The sequence below is a fragment of the Globicephala melas genome, chromosome X, assembly GCF_963455315.2.
Source record: "Globicephala melas chromosome X, mGloMel1.2, whole genome shotgun sequence".
Lineage (NCBI taxonomy): Eukaryota > Metazoa > Chordata > Mammalia > Artiodactyla > Delphinidae > Globicephala > Globicephala melas.
The window spans coordinates 74,597,373-74,610,210 of NC_083335.1; the positions used below are offsets into that span (position 1 = coordinate 74,597,373).

General features: G+C 43.8%; 1 protein-coding gene across 2 annotated transcripts in view; it reads left to right on the plus strand.

The window, feature by feature from the left end:
* The first annotated feature begins 8,598 nt into the window (after window positions 1-8,598).
* AR (androgen receptor) overlaps window positions 8,599-12,838 on the plus strand; it is a 163,642-nt gene continuing 159,402 nt past the window's right edge. For both annotated transcript variants that reach the window (XM_030850106.2, XM_030850107.1), the window contains exon 1: window positions 8,599-10,133. In XM_030850106.2, the coding sequence (XP_030705966.1) occupies window positions 8,599-10,133 (1,535 nt within the window). The remainder of the gene's footprint in view (window positions 10,134-12,838) is intronic.

Consider the following 12,838-nt stretch of genomic DNA (forward strand, 5'->3'; position numbering starts at 1 on the left):
TTTAAGGAGGCGTTCAGGTTTGAAACCCCTAGTATAGGCAATTGAAGTTTATAGAGAAGAGAAACAATGCTATCAGAGTTATCATTTTATAAAGAACCCTCTGATTCTGATTCTGTTGAAGATAGCCTGGAAGAAGGTGATCAGGGGAGAAATTAGGGCTGTAGCTGTGGAGGAGGATAAGATAAGATGGAGGCTCCAATATTTAGGGGGAAAGAAGAAAATATGAGATGAGAAAGTAGTCTTTTATAACCCTCTAAGTGGAGGAAATAGCAAACATCTACAAATCAGCAGAATGAAAAACTCTAAGGGTTTATTCATAAGCCCCACTCCTCATTTCCGGCCCGACTCAATTACAGGTATTTAAATGATTTTTCACTCTCTTTCTTACACTGTGAATATAAGCTCTCAAAGACACAGTCCACAGTATCCTATTCATCAGTGAATCCCAAGTGCCTAGCACAGAGCCTGGCAAGAAGTAAGCGCTTAATAGATACCCATTCAATGCATGAATTAGAGAGATTCTCTACTTTAGGCAGAGAAGGTTTACTGCATGCCTAAGCATGCTGAAACCACAAGGGGTTTCTGCAAACCCCCAAAGCCAAGCTCTCAGTTTGGAAATAGAGTTTTAATTCTGTGAAAATAGAATCCATCCATTTATTCAACAGATATTTATTAAATACTGACCATGTGCCACACCAGGCTGAGTCTTAAGGATTCGATGATGAACAAAACCAACATGGTCCCTGCTATCAGGAATGAGGAAAGTCTAATGAGGAAACAGTCTAATGAGGAAAATAGATATTAAGCAACTAAATGCACAATTATTATAATTGTATTTGTGTGAAGACCTCCAATGGAGAAATACTGGGTACTGTTAAAACATGTTAAAAGGTGGGTGAGTGGGGAACTTGAGCTAGCCTAGGGGGTCAAGGAAGTCTTTATGTAAGTGCTCTATGCATAGGCATTAACTAATGAGCAGGGAGAAGGATAAGCCAGCATTTCAGGTACAAGGAACAGCATATGAAAAGGCACGAAAGATTATTGGGCATTTGAGGAGCTCTAAACAAAGGCCAGTGTGAGCAGAGCTCAGAGAGCAGGAGAAAAAGTGGTATGAGATAAAATCAGAGAGATGGCGAGACACCAGATCATATAGTGTCTTGTTAAAGATTTGGGCTTTTATACTAAGAGCAATGAGAAGCCAGAGATAGAATGTAAGTGAGTGAATGATATGATAAGATTCAACTTAAAAAAACTCTCTTCACAAACATATATTGACAGTTCACTATTAACAAAAGTCTAAGGGCAATTAAGAGGAGAAAGAATAGTCTTTTAAACAAATGGAACTGGATATCCATATACAAAATTCAATTCAAAATGGATCATTCTAAGTATAAAACTGAAAACTATACAACTTCTAGAAAAAGAAACACAGGTTTTTAAAAACATAGTTTGTGACGTTGGGTTAGAAAAAGATGTCTTAAATCTGAAACCAAAAGCTTAATCCATAAATAAATAAATTGATAAACTGGACCTCACAGAATTAAAATCTTCTCTTCTTAAAAAGACCTATAAGGACCTCCCTGGTAGTGCAGCGGTTAAGAATCTGCCTGCCAATGCAGGGGACACGGGTTTGAGCCCTGGTCTGGGAAGATCCCACATGCCGCAGAGCAACTGAGCCTGTGCTCCACAGCTACTGAGCCTGCACTCTAGAGCCCGCGAGCCACAATTACTGAGCCCAGGGGCCACAACCACTGAAGCTCACGTGCCTAGAGCCCATGTTCTGCAACAAGAGAGGTCACCGCAATGAGCAGCCCGCGCACTGCAAGGAGGAGTAGCCCCCGCTGGCCACAACTGGAGAATGCTCACATGCAGCAACAAAGACCCAACGCAGCCAAAAAATAAAATAAATTAATTAATTAAAAATAGAATTATAGTTATAAGTTATAGTTATAGTTATATAGTTATAAGTTATAAGACAATGAAGACAAACTACAAATTGAGAGAAAATATTACTGAGTCATATTTCTGACAATGAGCTTGTATCTAGAATATATAAATAACTCTAAAAACTCCATAAAATACAAGCAGCCCAATTTTTTAAAAAAATAGGCAAAAATTTTGAGCAGTCTTTACCAAAGAAAATATACAAATGGCAAATATACACATGAAAAATGCTCTACATAATTATTCATTGGAGAAATGCAAATTAAATGAGAAATGCTTACACATCAAATTAGAATGCTAAATTTAAAAAGACTGACCATACCAAGTGTTGGTGGGGATGTGGAGGAAATGCTGGTGGGAATATAAAATGGCACAACTACTTTGGAAAACAGCTTGGCAGTTTTTTTATTAAGGCAAATATACACCTACTCTGTGACCCACCCATTCCACTACTAAATATACAATCAAGAGGAATGAAAGCATATGTCCATACAAAGATGTATGTATGTATGTTCATAAAAGCTTTATTCGTTATAGCCAAAAATTGTGAAGAACACAAATTCCATCAACAAGCTAATGGATAAACAAATTTTGGTACATCCATACAATGGGATAATACTTAGCAATAAAGAAGAACAAATTACTGATACACATAAAAGCTTGGATGGATATCAAGGGTATCATGCTGAGTGAAAGATGCCAGACAAAAAAGATGATAATTTTATTGATATAAAATTTTGGAAAATGAAAACTAATCTATAGTGACAAAAATGCAAACTTTTGATTGCCAGAAAGGGAGTGTGGGGAAGGGTGGGTAGAGGAAGTAAAAAGGTACATAAAAGAAATTTTGGGGGTGATGAATATTTTCACTATCTTGACTGGGTGATGGTTTCATGAGTGTATGCATATGGCAAAGTTATCAATTTATACAACTTCAAATATGTGCACATTATTGTATGTCAATAATGACATACCTTAATATGGTTGTTTTAGAAAAATCCTCTGGAATAGAAAGCCCAGGAATAGACCCACATAAATGTAGTCAATTGATCATTGACAAGGGAGCAAAGGCAATAAAATGGAGCAAAGGTAGTCTTGTCAATAAATGATGCTGGAAAAACTGGCAATCCACATGTAAAAAAATGAATCTAGACATAGACTTTACACTCTTCATAAAAATTAACTCAAAATGGATCACACCTAAATATAAAATGCAAAATTATAACACCCCTAGAAGATAGCATAGGAGAAAGTCTAGATGACCGTGGGTGTGGTGATGCCTTTTTAGATACAACACCAAAGGCACAATCCATGAAAGAAAGAATTGATAAAGTGGACTTCATTAAAATTAAAAGTTTTGCTCTTAAAGGACAATGTCAAGAGAATGAGAAGACAAGCCACAGACTGGGAGAAAATATTTGTAAAAGATGCATCAATAAAGGACTGTTATCCAAAATATACAAATAACTCTCAAAACTCAACAATAAGAAAACAAACAACTGGATTAAAAATGGCCAAAGATCTTGACAGACACCTCACCAAAGAAGATATTCAGATGGCAAATAAATATATGAAAAGATGTTCCATATCATATGCCATGAAGGAAATGCAAATTTAAACAGAAATGAGATACCACTACCAGAGTGGCCAACATTGGAACACTGACAACACCAAATGCTAGTGAAGATGTGGAGCAACAGGAATTCTCATTCTTTGTTGGTGGGAATGCAAAATGGTACAGCCACCTTGGAAGACAGTTTGATGGTTTCTTACAAAACCAAACACACTCTTATTATACTATTCAGCAATCATGCTCCCTGGTATTTACCTAAAAATGTTGAAAATTTATATCCACACAAAAACCTGCACATGATGTTTATAGCAGCTTTATTCATAATTGCCAAAACTTGGAAGCAACTAAGATGTCCTTCGGTAGATTAATGGATAACTAAACTGTGGTACATCCAGACAATGGAATATTATTCAGTACTAAAAAGAAATGAGCTGTCAAGTCATGAAAGGACATGAAGGAAACTTAAATGTGTATTACTGAGTGAAAGAAGCCAATCTGAAAGGCTACATATTGTATGATTAATACAATACATATTGTATAATTCCAACTATACGACATTTTGGAAAAGGTAAAACTATGGAGTCGGTAAAAACATCAGTGGTTGCCTGGGGATGGGGGAGATGAATAGTTGGAGCACAGAGGACTTTTAGAGCAGAGAAAAATCTCTGTATGATATCATAATGATAGATACATGTCATTATATGTTTGTTCAAACCCATAGATATACAACACCAAGAGTGAACCCTAATGTAAACTATGGGCTTTGGGTGATTATGATGTATCACTGCAGGCTCGTCAGTTGTTACAAATGTACCTCTCTGGTGGGAATGTTGATAATCGGGGAGGCTATGCAAGTGTGGAGACAGGGGTTATATGGGAAATATCTGTGCCTTACCCTCAGTTTTGTTGTGACATTAAACTGTTCTAATTAATTTTTTTTTTAATTTTAAAAAGTCCCTTTAATTGCTCAATGCAGAACTGACTCCAGGAAAGTAAGAGTGGAAGGAGGAAGCCCATTTACAGTGGTCCAGGTGAGAAAGGACAGTGCTTTGAACTAGGTTGACAGTAGCAGAGATGAAGAGAAGTAGGCAGATTTGTGAGATATTTAGGAAATAAAGCCCACAGGACTTGGCGAATGTCCATCATTTTCCAAAGGTCAGCTCATCCTGGCTTTCCAGAGCAAGGAACTAGGGAAAATTCTATTAACAAAGTCTCCTTGAAATTGCAGAGGAAGCCCATGGCAAAAACATACCCTCAACTCAAATGTCCTGAGAAGACACTACTGATTACTTATGTGGTTGCTAAAAATTGCAAAGAAGAAAAAGAAAAAGAGAAAGAAAGATGGTACAAGCACATAATTTATGTAATAGTCTCCAATAGTGTCTCTTGATCTTTAAAACAATGGGAGAAAAATAAGATTTGAGATTGGGGATCAGAACTCAAAATTCAAAATAAAGTGTAAGCTCCTGTTATGTTCACAGTAGTCTTCCCTGACAATAACATAAATGTAGATAGCACCACCTTTAAAAATATAACATAACAAGGTGATCCTTCAGATTTGTACAATGCTTTCCTGTTTATAAAGTTGTTCCACACACATGATCTCCTTTAATTACCACATCAGCCTTTTAAGGGTACGTATTATTGGCCAGAATTTTATAAGAAAATTTTGAAGACAATTCTGGTGCTGTGAAAGCAACATGAATTTTGGAATTCTTCAGACCTGGGTTTGAATGTCTGTTGGGATGTCATTTATTCAGCGGGCAACTCTGAGGAATTATTTCTCACCTTATGTTTTTTCAGGCTTCTTTGCTTATAACTACCCTACTCACCTCTGTCCATTGGATTTTTCACTATCACTAGTGAAAAATAGTGATATCCCTCCATCCCCACCCTCTATGGAGTGTAGATACCCACCCTCCATATCCACCTCCATATCCACCTTCTACGGAGTGTAGATAAGAAGACAACTCACGTCAGTCACAGCACTCTAAATTGTCAGTGTTTGAAAGACTGTCAGGTCCAGCTTCTATTTCCTTCCCTTCCTATTTCACAGAGCAAGAAACCGAAGCTTATGTAGAGGAAGAGATTCATTGTTAATCTGTAGACAAACTTCTGACTTTGAGACCTATGTTATTTCCATTTCACTTTCCTGCCAGCCCAACTTACTTAATTCCCTTTGAGGAACCCTTGTTAAAAGCTTTGGTGGAACTAAAGGTTTTGATGACTATTTAAATAAGGTTTTCAAAGTATCTGTGCATTTCAATTACATATTCTTGTTTTCCATGACAATAAGGAATTGAGAATTAGCCCTGTTACAATTTGACGTCTCTACGAATAAGACTGCTTCTTTACCATAAGGAGTATTTTGTGAGATTCTTTACCAACAAAGGGTGTATATCTGCGATATGTTCAGGCAGGGGTGAAATCATTAAAATCCCAGAAGATAATTTTTCACCTCCTCAGGTGAAAAGCTCCTCATGCTTCTGGAAGTTTCATTTATAGCCCTTTTCTAAGTTCTCTTGACATTGATGAGTCTAGCTAAAATAGCAATAAGATGGAAGACTAGTTTAGGTTCTACTAAAGTGGAACATAGAACAAATTATGTCCTTGCTTCAATGTCTTCATCTGGAAAATAGAGCAGATCATGCCCACTCTTCCCTGCCTTTAGTATTAAGTTACTTCCTTTGGTCATGGTAAGTAAATTCCCATTATGCTTGGCTGTGAACAAGATAAGATTCTGTAGAAACCTGTAAAAAACAGAACAGGCCCACATGGAAAAACTCCACTTGTCCTCTGGGACAGACAGACCCTGCCCAGATCCAGAAGTCTAAGGAATTTAAAAGCTAGGGAGGCCCAGGGACCCTGCTGATACCAAGGGACACCTCTTTCCCTATAGATCTCCCCTTTCACTTTCTCTACTCTTCCATTCCCAACTGCCTCTCCATCTTTATACAGGGAAGATGAGACCTCTTCCAGAAAAGAACAGTTGCAATAGCCCACATGACCTTCCACTCCTGGTTGTCTACTAAGAGGAAGAAAAGCGGACCTATATAGGTTCCATTCCTTGAATACTGCAGTTTGCAAGCTTAAACTATTCAAAGGCAACTTGGAAAAGCAAGTGCCTGTATATAAGCAAATGTCTGCAAAACCCTGGACAAAATCAAGATCTCTATGTACATGACGTGTTTCTAGAGTTTACGTGTTTGCCTGCTTTTCTGAGTGATTTTCCTTTGTACATCGGGATAGATGATAAGTGTGTGGTAAGAAGCAATTCCAGACAGGAAAAAGGGAAGAGAAGAGGATAGAGATTACCTTTTGTTCCCAGGCAGAGGGTTCCTAGAGCAACTGATACAGTGCCACGAGACCCAATCTACCCCTATGGAGAAATTTGAAATGTTTCAACAAGTATAGACTGGCTTGGCCATTGCTTGTTCCTCAGTTTGTAGGAGATCCTCCCGTCTGCGCTTTTCGGTCTGCCTTCCCTGAACATAGTCCCTCGCTGAAGGAGATCTATTTCCTCTATACTTCTATTGCCCTTTCCCACTCTCTCCCCCCTCCCACAAGTGCACAGGGTCTGTTTTGAAATTGGACTTCAGAATCAAATCTGGCAAGTATGGTCCTCTGAGAGTTTGGTGGCCCTGTCGTCAAAATAAAGCTCCGGGTTAAAGCTTCAGCCCCGATGCTTAAAACCTGGTCCAGGAAAGCAGGAGGTAGTCGGGGAGCTGGGGTGCTCCTGGGCTAGAACAAGCCTCTCCTGCCCTCACCCACGCTGCGACAGCACCTGTTTCTCCAAAGCCGCCCGGCTTTAGTGGACGGGGAGGGGAGGGGAGAAAATCAAAGGGGAGGGGAGGGAGAAAGGAGGTGGGGAAGGCAAGGAGGCCGGCCCGGCGGGGGCGGGACCCGACTCGCAAACTGTTGCATTTACTCTCCACTTCCCAGCGCCCCCTCCGAGATCCCGGGGAGCCAGCGTGCAGCGAGAGCCAGAGGGTCCGGAGCAAGCCTGGAGGCAGAGGAGGCGACGGAAGGAAAGCGACCGAGCTAGCTGCTTCAGTGTGGGACAGGAGCCGAAGGGACGCACCGCGTCAACCCCAGCCGGCTCTGGCGACAGCCAACGCCTCTTGCGGCTCGGCGGCTTCGAAGCCGCCTCCCCGGAGCTGCCTTTTCCTCTTCAGTGAAGTTTTTAAAAGCTGCTGGAGACTCGGAGGAAGCGAGGAAAGTGCCGGGTAGGACTGACGCCTGCCTTTGTCCTCCTCCCCTCCACCCCGCCCCCCCTCCAGGGTCTCCTGTCCTGCTGCTGCCTCCGCCTTCTCCTCGCAGCCCCCTCAACCCCCCTGCAGTCAGCCCAGCGCAGCCAGCCCGAGTTTGCAGAGAGGTAACTCCCTTTGGCTGCGAGCGGGAGAGCTAGCTGCACGTTGCAAAAACGGCTCTGGGGTGCCAGGAGACCGGGGAGCCGCTTCAGCACTGCAGCCAGAATCTGGCTGGTTAGGCGGTAAGCAGGGCAGACCCCCAGATTCCTCTTACTCCCTCTCCACCTCCCCCTGCACGCCGCTTCCCCCTCCCACCAGTTTGTTGGGCCAGAGATCAAAGGATGAAAAGGCAGTCAGGACTTCAGTAGCCTCCCCCCAAAAAGAAAACAACAACAACAACAAACAAAACCCCAACCAAACCCAAACAAACAAAACCGAATAGCAAAACCCAAAACAAAACAAAACAAAAAGAAAATAACCTGGTTCTTATTTGCACCTGCTTCAGTGGACACCAAATTCAGAAGGCAGAGGGTTTTCCTCCCCACCCCCCTTCAAGATTTGAGCATCTTTTGAATCTACCCTCCAAGTATTCAGGAGCAGATTGTGAGCCTACCAGGGAAGATCGTGTCCAGCGCGTGTTTCCTCTGCACGAGACTTTGAGGCTGTCAGAATTCTTTGGAGTTGTTACTCCCGCAAGTTTCCTCCCCAGGAGCTTCCCGCAGGTGGGCAACTAGCTGCAGCAACTACGCATAGCAGCCTGTTGAACTCTTCTCAGCAAGAGAAGGGGAGCAGGATAAAAGAATTGGGTGGAAGATTCACCCAAGCTTAAGGATGGAGGTGCAATTAGGTCTGGGGAGGGTCTACCCCCGGCCGCCGTCCAAGACCTACCGAGGAGCTTTCCAGAACCTGTTCCAGAGTGTATGCGAAGTGATCCAGAACCCGGGTCCCCGGCACCCTGCGGCCGCGAGTGCAGCACCTCCCGGCGCCCGTTTGCAGCAGCAGCAGGAGACCAGTCCCCAGCAGCAGCAGCAGCAACGGCAGCAGCAGCAGAGTGAGGATGGCTCTCCCCAAGTCCAGAGCAGAGGCCCCACAGGCTACCTGTCCCTGGACGAGGGACAGCAGTCTTCACAACAGCAGTCAGCTCCCGAGGACCCCCCGGATCGTGGCTGCGTCCCAGAGCCAGGAGCTGCCTCGGCAGCCGGCAAGGGGCTGCAGCAGCCGCCGCCAGCACCTCCGGAAGAGGATGACTCAGCTGCCCCATCCACGTTGTCCCTGCTGGGCCCCACTTTCCCCGGCTTAAGCAGCTGCTCCACCGATCTTAAAGACATCCTGAGCGAGGCCGGCACCATGCAACTTCTTCAGCAGCAGCAGCAACAGCAGCAGCAGGAGGCGGTATCTGAAGGCAGCAGTAGCAGCGGGAGAGCGAGGGAGGCCACTGGGGCTCCCATCTCCTCCAAGGACAGTTACCTAGGGGGCAGTTCGACCATCTCGGACAGTGCCAAAGAGTTGTGTAAGGCAGTGTCGGTTTCCATGGGCTTGGGTGTGGAGGCATTGGAGCATCTGAGTCCTGGGGAGCAGCTTCGGGGGGATTGCATGTACGCCCCGCTCCTGGGAGGTACACCAGCTGTGCGTCCCACTCCTTGTGCCCCGTTGGCTGAATGCAAAGGTTCTCTGCTGGATGATGGCCCGAGCAAGGGCACCGAAGAGACTGCTGAGTATTCCCCTTTCAAGGCAGGTTACACCAAAGGGCTGGACAGTGAGAGCCTGCGCTGCTCTGGCAGCGGCGAAGCAGGGGGCTCCGGAACACTTGAGCTGCCATCCGCCCTGTCTCTGTACAAGTCTGGAGCACTGGACGAGGTAGCAGCTTATCAGAGTCGCGACTACTACAACTTTCCGCTAGCCCTGGCTGGGCCGCTGCCCCCTCCGCCGCCTCCCCATCCTCATGCCCGCATCAAGCTGGAGAACCCCCTGGACTATGGCAGCGCCTGGGCGGCCGCGGCGGCACAATGCCGCTATGGGGATCTGGCGAGCCTGCACGGCGGGGGTGCAGCAGGACCGGGCTCAGGCTCACCCTCAGCTGCCGCCTCCTCTTCCTGGCACACTCTCTTCACAGCCGAAGAAGGCCAGCTCTATGGGCCCTGTGGCGGAGGCGGGGGCGGCAGCGCAGGCGAGGCAGGGGCTGTAGCCCCATACGGCTACACTCGGCCACCTCAGGGGTTGGCGGGCCAAGAAGGTGACTTTCCCCCACCCGATGTGTGGTATCCCGGCGGCGTGGTGAGCAGAGTGCCCTATCCAAGTCCAAGTTGTGTCAAAAGCGAAATGGGCCCCTGGATGGAGAGCTATTCTGGACCTTATGGGGACATGCGGTAAGTTTCTCCTCCTAAAAATGTCTTTAAGCCTAGAGTCAGTCCTCTCCTCCCCGCGCAAACGCTCTGTTCTTGGGCGAGCTGAACAAGCTTCCACAGAAAGGGCCGCCCTAAATCTGGAGCCTTTCCCTGGACTACCAAAGATTCGACCTTTGCGCTCTGAACCCCCACTGTGTGCTCCAGTCCCCACCACTGTGAGCCCTGGGTGCTGGTGCAAGCCCTTCCAGATTCCTTGACAACCCCCGCCCCCCACCAGCCTCCAAAAATCTTGCCTGCCACTTGGTACTCCATGTCCCGCTGACTCCAAATTTAAATCCAATTGCAAGGGCCATCTTCCGAAATAAAGCCCTTAAGCCCTCCACTACTTCTCCTTCTCCCCACCCCCAAATCAGAGAACCTGGACAAGAAATATGGGCACTTTCTCCTCTTAAGGTCTGTTAGGGATTGCCCCCCTGGCCTGTGGCTGGTCTTGGCAGGTTAGAGGCAAAATAACTGACCCAAGCTTTTCTCAACCCGCCTCCTCCAAAGAGATGAAATGGAGTATGGGATTACGGGAAGAAGGTGGTCTCTGGGTTCTGAGGGCCGCTGTGTGAAGAAGGAGTGAAGTCCCTTTGTTGGCAACAAAGAGGACTTGCCCCAGGGTTGGAGGTCAGGAGAGAGACTCCAACCAGGCAAGATTAGAGCAGGCAAAGGTAGGGGAAAGCCAAATGACCCCTTTCCCCGTAAACAATGGGCAGGATTTGCCCTCACAGGTTGACAATGTTGGAACTAGATGGTAGTGTTGGTTTTCTCTTGTAAAGTGTTTATTTGCTCTATGGATTACAACAGATCCACAGTTCCTACTTTGAGTTTGCATTAGCTCTATAAAGAGGAGAATGTTCTTTTAATGAACAATTTAACCAGACTTGAGTCTGACTTACAAAAGTGTTGGGAAAAAAGTTTAAAGGATTTCCTGCTATTCCAGTGTGCATAGAAATCTGCTTTTGTGAGATTAGGGTTTACAAAAGGAATAGGGCTTTTCAATATATTCCTTCATTTTAAGGACATACTTGCATTTTAAAACATGATATGTTACCTCTAACAAATTAAGTAAGAACTGTTAGGGACCTATGAGCCTTAATCTTGCCCAATAGTTTTCATTAGGACATGAGAAAAGTGGCGGTCAATCTCATCTTGCGTGTTAAAAATTCTTACTTACCACAATTGAGCACTTTGGAGACCACATTAAAGATTTTTTTCCTAGCAAACTAAGATATTAGTTTATTCCCATGAGGGAGGGAATATTGACTGGGGAACTAACTCCTCAGATCTGCTGGGTGCTGATGTCCTCATGGATGTTGATGTCTTGTTCCGTGTTTCTGTAGCTATTTTCTTTACCTGTGACTTTTCAAAATTTGTTAGACTTAGCATCTTTGTTTGGAGACTTAAATCCAACAATTTGCTTCCTTTCACTGATGCTTCTGTTCTTGGAAGGTTGATAGCACAGTGTTAGAAAAGAAAGAGGAGGATAGGATTTCATAAAATATTATTTTCTGGGTTACTGAAGAAACAGCTTCTAACCAGGCTTTATATTTTTTAGGTTCTTAAGGTTTGGCTTACAGGATTTTCAAAGGCTTCATTTATATTGTCAGTCTTTTCTAGTTAATTTGAAGTTTGTTTCTTTTTAAATTTTTTGCAATGTGGTTATACTGTGGGACAAAAGTCTTCATTTCATAAGAACAGATTTACTTGCTAGAGTATATATTTTTTCCTAGGGCGGTTGCTAGTCAGCGGAGCTCTCTTCTACTGTGAAATATTTTTCTTTTGGCGGGGTTGAGGGGAATGTATAAGGTTCTTCATGACCTGCCCAGTCACTGGAACCGTCCTGTCCCTCTTCTGTATGCCTCCCCCAACACCCAAATAACTCAGTTAACAGGGAGGGGGTGAATGATTCCACATATTTGTTAAGAGATGTGTGTGTGTTCGAAGACATAACCTGAAATTTTCAGAAAGTGGCTACAGAGAGCTTTTAAATAGCTCTTCCCATCAGGTGTGCAGTAAGCTAGGGGATTTTATCCCAGGTCTTAATGGAAAAACTTCTCTATTTCTAAAACCTGCATAAATTAATGACCTCAACTAGTGAGACATTAGCAGTACCCGAATAAAGTACAAGATTATTTAATCTTTCCTGGTTTGTGATTGCTGCACTAGTTATAGGAATCTAGTGAAAGAGAAAACTGGCATTCCTGTCTTGTGTGTTGACAAAGATTTTTCATTTCTAGGACAAAGAAAATCCTTGAATCAGGTTTTTGAAAATTTATCAATTTCATCAGAATTCAACAAATCCCAATCTAAAAGTTGGTATTTTCTTACTTTCTCTTTCTTTCCCTCACTTTGTAGGGCCACAGTTTGGTGAAAGGCAAGGAATTATTTTAAGCCAAAGCTAGAGCTTCCACCCTCTCTGTATTGCATGCATTATATGCCAACTTTGAGTTAAAAATCTCAACATTCTAGAGACTTTCAATAATCTGTTGGATTACTCCCTTTTCTGATTGTGTGTGTGTGTTCATACACGTTATTTAATTGTAGGTTTTTTTAAACTTAATAACTTCTGGAATAGCTCTGTGTTCTTATGCATCTACAATATTTCTGCCGAGAGGAGAGAGACCTAAGGTGGTCCATTACTTTTTATTTTTACTTATTTTAGCATGTGGTATGAGCAGAAG